Source organism: Semicossyphus pulcher, unplaced genomic scaffold, assembly GCF_022749685.1.
Source record: "Semicossyphus pulcher isolate SPU_LCO1_2020_fin unplaced genomic scaffold, fSemPul1.0.p SCAF_1, whole genome shotgun sequence".
NCBI lineage: Eukaryota > Metazoa > Chordata > Actinopteri > Labriformes > Labridae > Semicossyphus > Semicossyphus pulcher.
Genome location: NW_027211603.1, coordinates 7,262,742 through 7,280,366, shown reverse-complemented (window position 1 = coordinate 7,280,366; position 17,625 = coordinate 7,262,742). Strand labels below are relative to the sequence as shown.

Here is a 17,625-nt window from a genome sequence, read left to right as displayed (position 1 = left end):
ACCCGGAAGTGTGTGTGCCGAAGCGGGCGGTGCCGTGTTTCTACATCCGGTGTGTTCGACCGTTTCACAAGCAGCAGCGAAGACAGACGAACAGCGAAGAATGGAGAGAGACGATACTCGGCTGTTAGCGTGAAACATCAGTAACAACAAGTAACAACCGAAAACCTCACACCAAGCTCCGGGGATTCGTGCACATTATTCGTGAGAAACATACAAGCTGCATCGTCATCGTCTGGATTTAATCACAGCGAAGGTGAGCCTGTTGTGTTTGTTTGCGACGAGCTAGCAAAGCAACGTTTGATAGTAGGCTTTTGGTTGTTAGCTAATATTTTTGTTGCTAACGGAGCTAATTTCCTTGTTGCGCTCGCTCCAGCTGTCACCTAGCCATCAGTAGGTGTTAGCTAGCCGAGCCGTTAATATCAAGCAGTCAGTGTGGTTGCGTTATTTGCTAATCCAATGATATAAGGGAAATAAAAATATATACATTGTGAATTTTCGTAGAATGTTCCTTAACACCAGAAAAGCCACTGAAGATAAATAATGTTTGGCTAACGTTAGCTTTGTATGGTCAGGTTTTATGTATGGAAGGCTAACTTGGCTAACGGTTAGATCGCTTACTAATCGATGTGACCATCACTAATGTTAGACTGCCAGGGCTTGCTTTGTCCATGAAACGTTGGCGCACAACTGCCAACTCGCTTCCTTGTTTTGATTCAACCGGAGGCCTGTTTACAAAGGATCGGTCATCTTTATATTAGCCCAAGTTGCCTCTAACTAGCACTTCCTCACATGTAGAGGATAATCCAGAGGAGGGATGCAAAGACAGACTGGCACAGGAATATCAACTATGCGAATATAACCAAGGCCCCTCCTCAGCCTGGTCAATGTGGGCAGAGTTGTATTCAAGCATGTAGCTAGCTGTTGTAAGTTAGATTATGCCAGGTGCATTTGCAAGGAGTAAATGCCAAGTTAAATAGTAGCCAACTCCCAATGTAGCTACAATGCAAATCTCCCGTGCACATGGTCAAATAAGAAGAGATACTTTATTAATCCTCGAGGGGATATTAAATGTTTTCATTCCGTGATTACAAACATGCCACACAAACATAGGCCCGAAATACATTCATGCAAGTGAGGGGGCTGCACATGGACATGCGCCTGAGCAGTTGGGGATTTGGTGCCTTGCTCAAGGGCACCTCGTCAGTGCCCAGGAAAGGAACTGGCACCTCTCCAGCTACCAACCCCAATTCCACTCTTGGTCCTTTTTGGGACTTGAACCAGCCACCCTCCGGTTCCCATGCCAAGATCCTACAGACTGAGATACTGTCCATCCCACTAGAGTGATAAGCATAGATATTGTACCTTTCAATGTTCATTTTTCTTGCTTAGTTGCATAGATGGATTATTACTGAATCAATAGAGTATGTATGGCTCGTGTTCAGTTACCCTCCATCTACTAAAATAATTGATTAACCCATTTTCACTAAATAACACAGTGACATGCTCAAGGGAGGAGGACAAACCAGCAGTGGAGTTGACATTTTATTGAAATGTATGTTACCAGCTGGACTTTTTCCTCTAGCCAGGGCTGTGTGGAGCCACTGTAAAGTATTGCTGGCATAATACTAAAGAAAAGGCTGACTTTAAATGGTTTATTTGTTGCATCTATTCAAAGAACGAGATGATGAATTATCAAGAATTATTAAATGAATCGCCAACTATTTTGTTAAGCGATTTATCAATTTGGGTTAGGGTTAGGGTTTTTTTGGCAAAAAAGTCAAAATTTTGTCATTCCAGCTCCTTAATTGAGAATATATATTTGTTTCTTTATTTCTCTATGAGAGCAAACTAAATAGCTTCAAGCTGTGGACAAAACAAGACCTTTGGGGACGTCACGTGTGCTTTGGAAATATTAATGAACTTCTTTTATCATTTTCTGAAATATTTTAGATCGAACAACTTATCGAATAACGACGAAAATAATTGACAGATTTACCAATATTGAAAATAATGGTTTGTTTCTGCCTTAAACTAAAATGTGTCATGTCTTTACATGCTGTGGTAAGTGGCTCGTCTTTCACCAAACGCTCAGTTAATTACTACATAATGTAGGCGGCCTTACCCAAGCTAAATAGATGTCTTTTTACAAAAGTGGAGGATATACTTCTGCTGATAATGCAACATCAGGAAGAATTTTAAGATCAAAGCCGTAGGTGGACAAGTGAGATCACTGTCACGGATGTGGGGGCACACACCAGCCATGTATTGCATGTGTTGTTGTTCTGTATGAATTGATGGAGGAGGGAAATTATGGCTAATCTAAATTCCCTCCAGTTATATTTCACAAGAGCTGGCTTTAAGGAGCGAGGCAGCTGTTAGTTGGCACTGCCACAGTAGGTGTCTGCACTATTGGCAGGCCCCCTCTCAGGCTGATCTTTCCACTGAAGGTTAATCACTCCACTCCGAGCCTTTATGTTTCTGTAAAAATGAAAAGATGTCAACAGATTAGTCATTCTAAATAGATGCTAATCAGCTCCAAGCATCTCGCTTTCTTAAGGTATTTTGACAGGCAAATCTGTGGACTGTAATCAATGGCTTTGGAGTCTTATAAACATTTTCAATGCCACCTTAGAGTGCAACTGAAGGAAATATACAAGCAAATATCGCTGAATTTGAAAACTAGCAATTTACCAATTACGTCAACTATCCCGAAGTCTTGAAATGTTCCGGGGTTTTTTTTACCAGCATCATCAAACAAACCTTTTTGCCACTTTAAAGTCAGCCTTGCTTCTCTGGTTTTGCTGCCTCTGATTAGACTGTAAACAGTTGTGTTTATGTTTTTTGATACTCTCTCCACACTTCACCAGGATTTTATAGCAGCATTGTGAGCACCATCAGTAATATGAAACATTTTACTTTTCACGCAGAATAAGCTTCATTTCAAAGTGTTAAGCACTGAGGTAGCCTTATGGTACAGAGAGGCCGCTTCAATTGAACAAAATGACCCACATGACGATTCTTCAAAATATGCAGTTGTTTATTGAGATAGTGGTGTGTAGCTTATTATATGGAATAGGGATTGGGGAAATAATGAAATATTATCATCCATTACAATTTTGGTTTGAAACAATTAAGAACTCAGGATTATCCATAAAACGTACTTCAAACATAAATAACTTGGACTAAGGCAGAGGGTATACAACAAACAGACATCTACGGGATGGCTTGGGAAAAAACACAAATAGTTCGACAGAATCCCGAATGATGAATTATTAGCTTCTTGTCGTTCAGATTGGCGATGTTTTCACCTTGTGTGAGGAACCATGTAGCACCTCCACTAAAGGTTGTTTTGCAGGACAGAAAAAAGTTAAAATATTTTCACTTTTGATGGCAGTGCCATCTACTGTTACTGTAGTATGTAGTCTGCTCACCTAGCCCCAGAAACACTCTTTTAGCTTGAGCTAAAATGATCAATCACCAAAATATTGACCATCATAACCTTGATAATGATTTGCCATAATGAAGTATCTCTGTTTAAAATGTGAAACATGTATGTATTTATTGTTAAATAGGTTAATTGGCCAATGAATACACATAATGTTAATAATCAGTAAGCGCTCATACAGGCCAAGCAAGCGTCAAATTAAATGCCACTGTGCAACTACATCAAACAGTAGGCTGTGCTGACTTAAAACATGCACAACACTTTGACCACTTAATGTTCTCCTGTCCCACACAAAAGTATCCACTTTGAGACTTTGACATTCAAAATGGACACAGCAGCAACAACACAACGCTTCCTCAGCATTTCTCCTACATGATCATCAGCCAAAATGTTGTATTTCTCTTGACTGGAGAGGATCAGATGGCAATTGAGGATAAATTCTCATTTAGGACTGATTGTTAGTGAATTGCACATGAGTGTGGAAATGTTCTTAAAATTCTGCACACATTTTACCAAACAGGATGAGGGCTTGATGCGATATTTCCAGAACAAGTTTTAAGCCAGCCAGGCTAAACCAACATTTACTTAATATTTGTTTGCCATTCCTGACACAAGAAAAGGCTTAATCTCAAATAGGATTTGAGTTTATAAAACCCTTTCATATCTGCTCCTTCTGAAAAACTATATAACTTTTATAGGGTGCCAAAGGGTGTTTCCTCAAACGTATCGTCATTTATCAGACATGGCACCTTCACTGGGATAAAGGCCGGGGATTCCCCACATTTCATCAACGCTGAGAAAGCCTGTCTGTGTCGACCACAGTAACAGTCCAGTGAAGAGTGCTTTAATTTGTTCTTCACTTTATTAATGAAGCGATAGACTGATGGTAATCTACACAGGCTTAGACGTCAGTGTAATATGATATTTCATTTAATTGCTCCCTAGTGTCTTTTGCAAACTGTAGGAACACCTTCTAAAACTGCACCTTTTTATATTACATTGCATTGCATCCGCAAATGTAGATGTTACAGTATCCAAGTCCTCATAGGATGACTTTGACTGTATCACTTCCTCTTAGTTAAGCCCTTTTTCTTTATATTAACATGTAATTATGAATGAGCACGCACAACACATTAAATATATGTATGAATAACCAGAGGAAACGGTGCATAAGTACATAAATGATATCTAGGGGCTCATTACAGCGCACAGTGTGTTACACCTCTGTAATTAAAGGCTGCGCATGTTTTGCTGCCCTTCATAAAGTGTAGTTTTGCTTCCTTATGTACTCTGATTTTAAGTTCTTACTTGTCCCACTTTTATTTTTCCATCCTAATCCTCAGGTCGGGCATGTCTCAACATGTTTCAGATACAAAGTGGCTGTGGTAATCTTACAAGTAAGCATGTGACAAATGCATAAATCAGGCAGAGAAAATGCACGTTTAGTTTAGTGTTAAAAAAAACCCCCTGACTACTTTCTTTTGAGTTCACAACGTATACAGAGTGATTTTCTCTGATACACAGTCGTGTTATTTATCAATTCCACATCAGTAAATACCTCCCTGAATTTAAAGTGAGCCACCTCTCAAGTAAAGCTTAAAGACAAACTAATCTGAAACAAGGAGAACACAGAAGTTGCCTGGCGTGTTGGAAAAAAACAAAATAAGCTTTTAATATAAAGACAATTTCACAACATTACTGTGGAAATAAAAAGCACATGGGCAGAAAAAAACAACTGAACAACAGTGTAACAACACAGTGTCTGCTGACCGCCTACATGCTATTATTGCCACCTCATGGAAATCCCTGTGACAAGGAGAGAGGATGTGCTTAATAGCATTACAAACCAACCCTGCACATTTTATAAATAACCAAATCCAACATACTGTGCTTTGTATAAGAAAAATAACAAGAAATTACATTAGCCTAGATATACTTTATTGTCCCAGTGGGGAAGTTTGCCTTGGGCAAAAGTGCAACTTGTTAGAACATAAAGCAACCAAAGACGAGCAGCCATACAAGCAAGTCAAGTACACTATAAAAACTACTGTAGGTATAAAAAAGCAGTAAGCATAAAAAAATCAAGATACAATAGATAAGATTCTTAAACATGCACAAATGTGAAAACAATTCATGAACAAACAAGTAGCAGAGTAACAAACAATCACAGGGTTTCTTTACATACGTGCTCTCAGTGTCTGTGTAACATAATGAGTACACTTACATTTACGAGCTACACGCCTACCCAGGAACACACACGCAGGCCCAATACACATCCCCACTTATTATTTATAGTTCTAAATGAAAAGAAATAAATGTCCACTCTCACACACGACAATGATAATACACCAATTTAACCCAGGTTTTAAATAACTTACATTTACATTTACAGCAAACGATCATTGGGAGTGAGAGCAGAAATAATGAGTACCTTCCCATAGAACATCTGATAGACAAAGAAGTAATATAAATTATTATTATAAATATATATATAAATATAAAGCTTAGTGAAGTGGAGCCAATGTAGAATAAAAGCTTGCGAAATTGCCAGAATAAAATTCTGCTTATCTATAAAACTTTTTGCAAATGTACAATGCCCTGATCATAATATAGCGCAACAACACCAAACTAATATGAATGCGTGTAGACGTCAACATATGACTAAATTGAATAGATCACCCCCTTTATCCGATCAAGCTATTTGTTTCAGTATTGGATTATTATCTGCATCAGTGCATCCCTAATTATATTCCTTATTAGATCTTAACAGTTACTTTATATTGTAGTAAAAATTAGGACTTAACAAAGTTCAAAGCTCTGGTTAGCAGTGTTTCGAGGGCAGGTATAATTCTCTAGTTCAGCAGTGATGTGTTCAGGGTGACCAGGAAACAGTGATAGACGTCTGGTAAATGTGTTTATTATTGTGTTTATTATACTTCTATCACCAAGGAGTTTTGTCTTCACGAGGAGGAACACCTGGCTGAGCTAATCCTAACACTGGTGCGCACCTTGTTACAGTGGCCTACAAATGATTATGCACAATGGAAACTGTTACAGCTCACCATTGGTCTTTTGCCGCAAACCTGTTTTATAGCCGTGTTGTTCTGCTCCTGCTTTATGTAATAGCAACAGTGCACAGTTGCCCTTGAGAGCAAACTAGCTGTCTTTGATGCTGAGATCTGTGCAGGCAATACTGAGCATGAGTCATCCGGAAGCCCACACACACATACTTTTCAGCAGCAGCCTTTCCATGCTCAGGAATTACAGCGTTCAAATCAAAACATTAGCAGCTGTTGTTTTTTTATTTTTGAAAAAAGTAGTTTTTTTTATGAAAAGCAATGTTTTTAAAATGTATATTATTGATGTGTCAATAGAAGTGGTTACCTGTGTAATTTACAGGCAGCATTGTGTTTGCAGCTTCAGTCAATGTATGGCTGAGGATGAGTAACAGAATAGGAAGTCCCCAGAGAGGCCTGCAGATGATAAACATCATATGCCTAAGTGATGGCTGAATCATACACCAAACTGCCCTCATGCCTTTTAATGTGGGGGGGAGGTTGAACCAATTTTTTTTTACTGAGCTCTTGACGTCCATCTCGTTAAACTACGTTGTCCTTGCGAGCAGACACAGCTTTATATAATTGTTTACATAATATTCCCTGCTGATATTGTCTGCCGGGCGATAGCCGTGGGTGTCGGAGAATCTTAGATGCCTCCATGATCACAACAAACTATGACTTAAGATTTGTGTTGATTCTCAAACTGGTTTCTGTGTTGTCTGTGACCACTGTGATGACTATCTCCTCAGCAGTGCTGTTATAGTAGGCTGGTCCTGTCCTCCTGTAGTATCTCTCACTTGTAAACAGTGATTTAAAGCGTTTATGACTTCAGCTTAGCCAGTTTATCTACTGGTAAAGTAAAAATGTTGAGTTATTTTTACCAAATGGAGCCTTTTTTCGGTTCTTAAAATTAGAGGACAAAGGGCAATGTAGCCACCCTAACATGAATCACTGACTCGCCCCCCCAGTTGTACCCTGATGGGATTTGCTGCTCTTATTTCCACTTTTCCTACGCCTGCTTTGCATTATATTAAAACTTAGACGATTACATATCTGCCTTACGCTTGCCTTTGCTCTCTACCAGGCCACATCATGTACATTACTGTGTATCAAAGCGCAACTGGAGTCAAATTTCTGCCTTATTTTACTCAACTGTGTTGCTTCTATTTAATTCTAAAAGGCAGTAAGGCATGTTTTAAAAGATTTAAAGTGGCTAAAACTACTTTAAATTGACATTTACAATGTGTGCAATGCCGGTGCTTTCATGAGCCAGTAGTAATGTGTTTTCATTATAAATTCAAAAATGGTAATCACAGAAGCTTTCAAGTGAATCCAAATAAATGCCATGATGTGTTTGTCTTGATGTGATTGAAATTGTTCTTTATGCTTGTGAGAGCTACGTAGATATTTGTTCACTTTCTTTCTTTTGTGAAATCAGCGAACGTCAGCCAACATTTATCTGAGTGTACTTTATTAGAGAGGGACAGCTCCTTAGAACCACACTCGCATGTTTCATGTGCTGCTCTCTGTGGAAAGTTAAAGTCTTTTCTCTTTATTCTGTGTTTACAGGTCCTCCACCTTCACCTTCCTGTGACAAATGTTAAGGCCGGAAATCAGCCTGGTGAACAACAGTTAGAGGTGAAAGGGTGAGGACAGGGAGCAGTGTCGGTTTGCTGTACCACGTTTTGTCTCATGAGAGTGGCTGTGCCATCCAGGCGCTCCCAGTGACCAGGGCTGTGGCTGTGGGGGGCCCGGCCCAAGAGGCCTTCTTGTACATCAATCCGGGCGCCCGCTGACCTGTGCTGCTCTCACCATGGATCAACAGAGAGACAAATATGGCGAGCGGCCGGCCAGGGCCACTAAAGTGTCCCAGGGAAGCCGCAGCGGACACTCGTCACGGCCATCCGGCTCCTCCAGCTCCTCCGGGGTTCTCATGGTGGGGCCGAACTTCCGTGTGGGCAAGAAGATTGGCTGTGGAAACTTTGGTGAATTGAAGCTTGGTAAGTTGAGTATAAATCTTGTATCAATTAGTTTAAGACAGAACAGAATGACTGTCAAGGAGAGTTTGGAGGCTTTTATAGCAGGTCATAATGGTTCTGTCGGTAGCCTCTCTTCATCTTTGCATAGGTATTATATTAGACTGCATAGTTTGGGAAAATATGAATACAAAATCTTGTCTTCACCTACATAATCATTTTTATCCTAAATTCATAAGTGGTTTACTTTTAAATGCCGTCTTATTTATGCTTTTCATTTTTCTATCTTATTTCAGGTAAAAATCTCTACACGAACGAGTATGTAGCTATTAAACTGGTAAGTACACACTTTCTTCCTTTGTTTGATTCCTCTCCTCTGCACATATAAGAATAATTTTCAAAATAAAATTGGTCTAATGCATAAAGAGATGCCGCCATTTTTAATCAGTATTGATATGTAGGTATAGAACAATTAATAAAATCTGTATTTTGGAAAGAGTGAGTATTTGTTTCTGGTAATGTCAATATTGTTAGATCATTCTTTAATGTTAGTAAGACTCTCAGGCATGAGCAATCTGACTCTCGGCTGCTTCTAGTGTGGCAGCATTGGACTGTTGTGGTCTAAGACAGTGATGTGATGAGGTGTAGATGCTGGGCTACATTAGGTGTGTCCTTCCAGCAGCTGCCGGACTGGAAATCATGACTCCTGACTCATGCCTTTTATTATTGTTCACTAGAGAGCAGTAAGAACAGTAGCTACATTATAGTACTAATACATTTACCAGGCAGTATTCAGCTGCTCACACTACTGCATGGTCTGTATTATGTTCTGACACTGATCTGGTGGTTTTATATGACCTTTAACAAAAAATGAGTGTTTGCGTTCCAAAACATCAGTAATGTAGTAGGATGCTGAAGGATTTTGGGGCACAGTTAAGCAATCCAAAAATTTACAAATGTCTTTTTTTATGGGATTAAACATCTTCCCTACTCTAATATGAAGTTTGGGTAAAGGCTGCATGATGGGAAAGGTGCAAGCTTGAGTTTAGAAGATGCTGAAGTATAACCCTGCGAAAGTGATGGTAGTTAATCTAATTCTGTCTTTGAGAGGTGGACAAAGATTAGGTGCACATTTTAATCAAACATTGATCTGCACATCATTTACTTTACTCAAGCTTTTTGCAGAAGAAAGAGCTGTGTGTTGTTTTTGGAAATTGGCACGCCACTTAGTTTGGTAGATCTACTAGTGTTACATGATGGGAGGGTTTTTCCTGGTTCATCCCAAATCCTGTAATTACATCTCATCAGATGGCATGTAAGTATCTGCCCTTAAGTACACGATGAGTCATCAAAAAATCCTTACTTCACAGGCAACGAGGAGAATATAGAAAAGACATTTCATGTCTTTTTAAATCCATTCATTGTTTTTTAGACGCATTTGATTTATAATATACATTTAATTACGGATGTGAGGTTGTTATCTTAAAGTGACTGTTGTTTATGATGTGTCCACTGTGCAGGAACCAGTAAAGTCGAGGGCACCGCAGTTGCATTTAGAGTACCGGTTCTACAAAACACTGGGAACTACAGGTAAGGTCACAGACTTGTTATTTTTTGACACTCCTCGTGATGTTTTCTTGTGAACGCATGACAATGATTTGACTGTTTTGGAACTAAGATCAGCGCAGGAGATTGCATCATTTCCACAACAAGTGATTACTCCACTGAGTTTATATTATCCGCGTCAGCAACTTAATTTAATCTCCAGGACTTTGTGGACATGAGTGTGTGAGCGCCTACGTGCATAGAGAGCGTGTTAAACCGTGACCTTGCCGGACACTAGACTTACCAGGGGTGCAATTCAATATGAAGGTGTTGACATGAAGCTTCTTATGCACACCCACAGAACAGATGCAACTGCTGACCTTTCTGCTGCTCTGCTGTAAAGACTTCCTTGTTGTTATCTAGGCAGAACATGCAGGAAGTGTCGCAGGCTGTGTTTGAGGATGTAACTTATGTTCAGTGCTGTGTCTGCTGTCTCAGTGGTGTCCTGCTCACTGTAGACTTCCCACACGTGTCCAGTTCTGATTGAGCTCATAATCTAAACATAAATAGTGTTATTCAGTGTGAGTCTGCAAAGTGGCTCTTAAAACAGAGGTGATTAATTGACGTTAAAAACTCTCCTTTTATCTAAAGACCAAGCTCCCTTGATTGCATAAAGCTGTAACCACAAACATATTATCAACTTCATGAATTGACATGTTTTACTTCTTAACAAACCGTTGCTCATTTTCACATCCAGCTGGAGTATAATGCAATACTTCATAATGCAAAACTGTTTCCATCAACTACAACTAAGCAGGGGACCCAGAAAGTAAGCTAGGAACTAAAAGTCTGTCTTTAGTATTTCTACTTCACCTTGTGCACCGTAGTTGGGACGTTTGGGAAGGTTTTTAGAGCATTGTCATTAAAGAACAGCTGCTTATTCTGGTAGTTAACAATGCAGAAGAGAGCAGAGAGATAGAGAGGACAAAACCGATAGAGTTGTCGGCTGGAAAGTCAAGACAATGACTCGAAAGATGCTCTGCAGAGTTTGCAGACTTCAGTGATGGTTCTCTGTTGGTGTACCGTTATGATTACTGCTTTCACATCACACATGCTCATTGCTCCATCCCATAGTACAAATATTCATCATAGTCACATTAAGCAAATACACATTTTAAGTCTTGTAGTGTGCTGTTTTTTTCTGACCGGGGAAAATGCATTTCAATTTGCCCACAGGGCTGTTTAAATCTCCAGTATGAAGCAAGCTTGTACATGGTCGTGTTGCTGCGTGTGTCAAAGGACTTAACTTAAGCCCAGTTTAGATCAAAGATCCACAATGAGATGAAACCGGTGTTGAACGTTGTGGAAAGAAGTAGCAGCAGTGGGAATTGGTCCGTCTTGGCTTTACACATGCAGGCTGATAGTGTTGCATGAACGTAAGGAGCGTCACCTGTTTCAACAGCCAATCAGCTTGTGTGGAAGTCGTCCAGTCAACTCATACATAAACTCTGAGGAACAGTGTAGGACATTAGCCTTAAAGGTATCATGATTTTGTTTAACAGCAGATTTCTAATAACTTTAATTTCAGCATTGATGATCGCTTTTTATTTTAGTGCAAAAGTAGTTTGTTTCCAGTGGCCCTTTTATTATTAGTTTGTGTGATCGGTTCTTTGTGTCTTCAGTTAGTCGAGCACAAATTACTTCAATCTGCATTTCACCCTTCACCCAGTGTTTCCTGATACCTGACCTGTTATGGTATATATTTGATCACAGTTTTTATTTTACCTTTCTTCACACACAATGGCAACAGTTTCTCCCCCGCACCGTCTGGCCCTTGGTGTTGAATAGTGATGTCAACAATCGTGATACAACTGTATTTGTCTTTCCCAGATGTGTTCTAGAAATCGTGCCCTGTTACACTTCATTACTCCGTGTTCTAAACGAAAGAGGATACAATAATAGATGCCTCTTGATTTCTCTTTCCTTGACTCCGCTCCCTTGAGAATTTCTCGGTTTGTCGTAAAAGCTTAGTCAAGGTCTGCTGACGCATCCCTGCTACTGCGACCGCTGACAGGAATCTTGTGAGGATAAAATGACTACAACAGAGGAATATATTAAGGGCAAACTTTTTTAGTCACGGTCGTAGAGGAAATGGGTGGGAACGCTGGAAACAATGGACAATAGAAAAATCTTTTTTATAGTATTTGGTTGCTCTTCTGGTCAAATGGTCTAAATGATCATGCATACATTCTACTGGAGCGAGTGAGACAAGAGATCAGTTTGATCCTGCTGCTTGTGTATTTATATATTCTATATTTTTTCATACAAAACAGTAAAACTGCAGTTTACAGTTAGGAGTGCTCTCAGTTACAGTTTTGCATGAAAATAAAAGCAGCGTTTTTATGATGTATGGTCCTTGATGTGCTTTTTGGAGCCTCACATGCATATATGATAACCAGACTGGGAATATAATGGCTATTGTTTTGCAAAGGCAGGGGCTGGAAAAGGCCAACTGTGCGGAAACTCATTAAATATTTAGAGAGTGGGTCTGCCTCTCTTAGAGCTAACCTGCCTCTGTCCTCTCCTCCAGATGGGATAACGTGACCTCATTTCTTCTTGGCTGTGAGCTGTGCCACATTCCTCGCAGCCAATGTGGTTGTCACAGTGTCTGTGCGACAGCGTCTTTATGAATTAATGTGGTTTGACTCAGATGCTCAATCAGGTGTCGTATCTGGTGCATAACCAACTGTCACCGGATATTAATGAGTATGATTCAATTAGGACTTAAGCATCTCCTTCCAGATACTATGTGAGAGTATTTGTTGGTGCGGTCAATAAGAGTAGGATTGCTGCTTTAGTTTTACGAGACAGCAGACCGTGAGGCATTATTGTGCAGAGGGCGAGACAGTTATGGAGATCAAGAGGGTTTGTTCAAGGGTGGGTGGACGCTGTTGAGCTGTTGGAGGCATCGTCAGCCAGACCTCCTCATGAAACAGTACACCAGCTCTGTGACCATCGCAATCCCATGGAGTAAACATTTCCCACAGTGACACAGCTCACCAGATTTTACAAACATGTAAAAGAGAGGCCAGAGGGCTCATCCTGGGGATCTGTTCCCACTAATGCAAAGACATCGTCATTGTTTAGAACCGCATTACTCAGTTTTGCTCAAGTAAGAAACAAAATCATGGTGAGAATGGACAGAGTTGTGTTTTAGTAGACTTTAAACAATTTTACGACCCTGCAGTTTTTAAAGAAGAGGTTTAAAAAATAAATAAATAAACGCTTGTGCGTCTTTCCGTGTGAAACATGATAAATCACCACAGTCAGTGACGCTTTTGTTTATGTATTACATACAGTTGAGGTCATGCTGTTAATTCTGAAACATGTACATTCACATTGAAATGTAATTTGCCTGTGTCACGCAGAGTTTCATGGGCACACAAGAAAGGAATTTATTCTTTAAGTCTTTAATATTCAAAAATCCCCTCAGACACGCTCGGACACGTGGAAATGAGAGACAAACCACCATGTTTCTGTTGCTGTCTCCCTGCATACAATGGTTGTTTCTGCACCACAGTTACAGTATAATTATAAATGTTGACTTCTTTTCACCTGATACAAGCCTTAAAGCTAATTAGACACAGTTTTACTGGACAGTTTTATTGCATTTTTGCAAATAAGAATGTATAGTTAATCCTAGGACTGACATGATATGTTATTAAGGATCAGTTTGAACGATCATTTTAATTTTCACTGAAAACGTATACAAATTACAATAATGTAACATTTGTTGTTGTTTTTATACATCTGTGTAAAAAAGATTTGTAGGTCAGGGCAGCTCTGCAGCTCCACAGGACTTCACTACAATTAGGGCTGGCACGGTTATGTCACACTAACCGCGGGGTTGACCCAGTGACCATCATCTCCTGTTTTTTTAAAATATCATAGATCTAGTGATGTTGCTCGGTATGCGTCCTGCGTTTTTAAAGCATTAAAATCTAAAGGGATGCAGTGAACTCACTATCCATGCGTCTCAGGGAAAACCTCATCTTTCCCATACAGAACGATACATTATGAACAACAAACTTGTTTCTGTCAGAGCACCACTGTTTCAACCGTCGGCGCAGGCGAGCTCGTGTGCAGTCTCGCAACGTGCTTGTTAAGGCCGCTACAACAACAACAACTAGACTCTCCACGGCTTTCATTTCAGCAACTAAGGACACAAACTTAAAAGTGGTTAATGAACTCACGTTTCACCCATGTTGAGGATTTTTTACCGTCTGGGGGACGCACTCCAGCAACGTTAGTGTTTCACTGCTGTTAGAGAAACTGATTACCGTGACCGCCCTAACTACAATGCTGTTTGTTGTTTTTCACACATTTTACTTTTTTATCCAAAAAATTGCAACTTCTGCGTTTTGGATATTGCATGTGTCGTAATGCAATCTATTGTGTTTCAATTAATTGGGCCCTCCCTCCTATTGATGTTGAAATAATAAAAATCCAATTGCTTGGTAGGTTCTGCAGCTCTGTAATTCAAAGTATGTGAATGAAAATTGCACAGTCCTCAGATAAGTGATCAGCAAATGACCAGATTGACAATCAGTAGTGCATCAGAACGGCAGGCAAGAAACGCTGAACTGAGGCTAGCCAGCAAATATGTCAGAACTTTAATTTGAGCCACCAATCACAGGCTGTAGCTATCGTGCAATCAGAAGTGGATCAGCACAGAGCACAAAACTTGATGTGAGGGGGGAGCTGGCCGTTTTCCACCGGAGACATAAAACATTCTGAGTGCAGATCTCTCCTTATTCCACACCTTCACTTCCATCCCTTTATTTTGCAGTAAAACACCTGTCATAATTTTACAATGCGCTTCAGCTCAGGATGCACCCTGGACAGGTGACCGGTCTTTTCGCATGGCCGGCACGCACACACACACAAATGTATAGTTAGAAAGACACACACATCCAGTCTCACACCCACAGTCAATTAAGAGTCACGAATTCACCTCACCTGCATGTCTTTGTCTGACTGTGGGAGGAAACCCACACAGGCACGAGGAGAACATGCAAACTCCACACAAATATGCACCACGCACTGATCTCGAGTTAATTTCTGAGGCAGACATGTTTTCCTTCTTTATTTAGCAAAAAACAGGCATGCTGACATCGTGAAGAAATTGTGTGTTTTAAGCTTTCTGTAGTGTTGCTGTGAGCCTCGTCTATGTGAGGATGTGTAGCGTTGGCAGTAAGTTAAGGATAGTTTTCACTGTATTGAATGACGGATGATAATAGACTTTGAGTCAATTTCTATGACCCTCTTTGTCACTGTGATAGATACATTATTAATAGCAGAACAAGTACTGCCAGATGGTTAAGATATACATCCAACCTCAGGAGAGGTCTCATCACAGAGTCCAGAGAAAGATCACGTCCCTGAGAGCGGATTGAAAAGCCACACACACACAGGCGGTCGTGTGCAGACCGGGAGATTTAGGAGAGTGTCTTTCAGTCGGGCTCATATCCATTCATCACATTCATCTTGTTCCCTTTTGTTGTAAAGGACTGCAGCCAGCACTTCTATTAGATTACAGTAATACAGAGGAAAATGTCTTTTTTAATCCTTTGTACAGAAGACGGCCTGTTTCATTCAATGACAGACAGAACTGATACAACTCTGAAAGTCTTTCTTATTACGGACTAGCTGTTCCAGGTTATGATAAAAGCTTGTTATATATCCAGTATATTCTGATGCAACTGCATGTCAGTTACACTAACTATGAAATGAACGGCTCATTTGTGTACTCTTATGTCTGTGGAGAAGGGAGTGTCAGTTTGTACAGTGTGAGCAGGATTTGGGAAGACATCATTCACCACATGGATTAAATGCTGCAACTCAAAAATGATTTAACCCTTTGGACTCTGCAATCCAAATGACTTTGTCTACATTGTAATTTTAATTTATCGGAGTATCTTCCAATGCTTAATATCCCTAGAATGTGTTTATTTAGCAGAATCAGATGTTAAAACGTACAATTGACCCATCTATAAAGTTTCATATTCTGTAACAGTAGACAACTTAAAGTTAGATTAGTTTTTTAAGTTGTGCACTAGCTATATGAATTTGTTTTTGGATCAATTTAACAAGGATTAAGCAAACAATAAATCGCACGGCCTGATCGCGGGCCCCTGTGCATTTTAAACATGATGACAAGCAAGAGCGAGTCTATACAGACGACGTATTTGAAGCGTATTTTTGACAGAACCACTCCAGTGTTATTCAATGCTGCAATCTCCACCAGCCGCGTGCACAGGAGGCAGGCGTATATGTGTATCATTTTCTGCTGATCTGTTTGTTTTACATGTCGCGTCTATTTCTCCCTGCTGCTGCACGTCGATGGACTGCTATGTTAATACATGCCCACAAACAAGGAATCCACGTTCAACGATGTGATCTTTTACTTTTGATTTCAATTTGATTTCAGATTTTAGTTTCCTATTGAAGTTATTGATGGGCTAGATGAGCAGGCAACATTAATCTGAAAGAGCAATTCATCTGTACATTTCCTCAGCATCTGGGTCAATCCTATTAATTCATTCTCATGTGACTTCTACATCCTACATAAATACAGAATTTATGCACAATTAAGAAATAAGTCAGTTACAAAGTTGTCTTCTTTTACTGTTTCCGGCAGACTGCACACTTTTTGGCGTCACTGCCACCCCTATTGGTGTGAATTGCAGGCGGTGTAGATTGCAAAATAGATGCTGTGACGCTTACGTGTCACGCACGTTTGTCTGACGCTACAGTGTTGGTGTAGATTCCCAGTTAGCTTTCAGCTACATAAGAATCAAGACTGTAGCTATTATAATATATATTTTAGACAGACTTAAACAGGACCATGTTAAAAACAATCTCTTGCAGCTGCCCATGGGAGGTCCGTCTTCAAATGGTTTACAGTCAGCAGCTTTTAGTAGCATGGTACCTGCAGGATATCAGGCATGCTTTAAATCCCGTTTGTTCTGCTCATTCACTCTCTAATGCATACTGTGATTGTGGATGTTTTGTTGAAACTGCCGTCTCTTTTTTGTCCACGCTACATGCAGTTCACTAGCTTGCAACAATGTAGAAATGTTCTCAAGACCAAGTCAGCACTACACCCAGCCATTGCTCTCATTATTTTTGAGAAAATTGGAGGAGAGAAGTCAAAAGTGGTACCTAGAAAATTGGAAGCTTCTATCAAAGTCTCCCTGTACAATTAGGGTAAACTCTGCTGTTCAGGACACACAGATTCAGTCTCTTATGAGGACTGTTTCTCTGTAGATAATGATGGTTCTGCGATCTCTTTGCTAGTCAAAAGCTCAAACAAACCTTGTTTTCAATTGAACAACCGTTTATCCACTTATTTACAGCACATCTCCAATCTGACACATTTTAAGGCCTCCCACAGGCACCCGTGGTTTCAAGGCACTCATTCCTATGGTACAATTAGCAACCCACAGAACTGCATAATGGTGTCCAGAAACACAGGATGGAGCTCGGCATGACTCCTACATGCCCATATGCTAGCTGACAGCATCGCGCCACCTTTCAT

At 40.1% G+C, this 17,625-nt stretch overlaps 1 protein-coding gene across 4 annotated transcripts in view; it reads left to right on the top strand.

Moving 5' to 3' along the window:
- Positions 1–90: 90 nt before the first annotated feature.
- csnk1g1 (casein kinase 1, gamma 1) overlaps positions 91–17,625 on the top strand; it is a 35,394-nt gene continuing 17,859 nt past the window's right edge. For all 4 annotated transcript variants that reach the window (XM_069672864.1, XM_069672820.1, XM_069672750.1 and 1 more), the window contains exons 1-4: positions 91–253; positions 8,074–8,504; positions 8,777–8,817; positions 10,001–10,070. In XM_069672864.1, the coding sequence (XP_069528965.1) occupies positions 8,318–8,504; positions 8,777–8,817; positions 10,001–10,070 (298 nt within the window). In that variant the 5' untranslated portion in view covers positions 91–253; positions 8,074–8,317. The remainder of the gene's footprint in view (positions 254–8,073; positions 8,505–8,776; positions 8,818–10,000; positions 10,071–17,625) is intronic.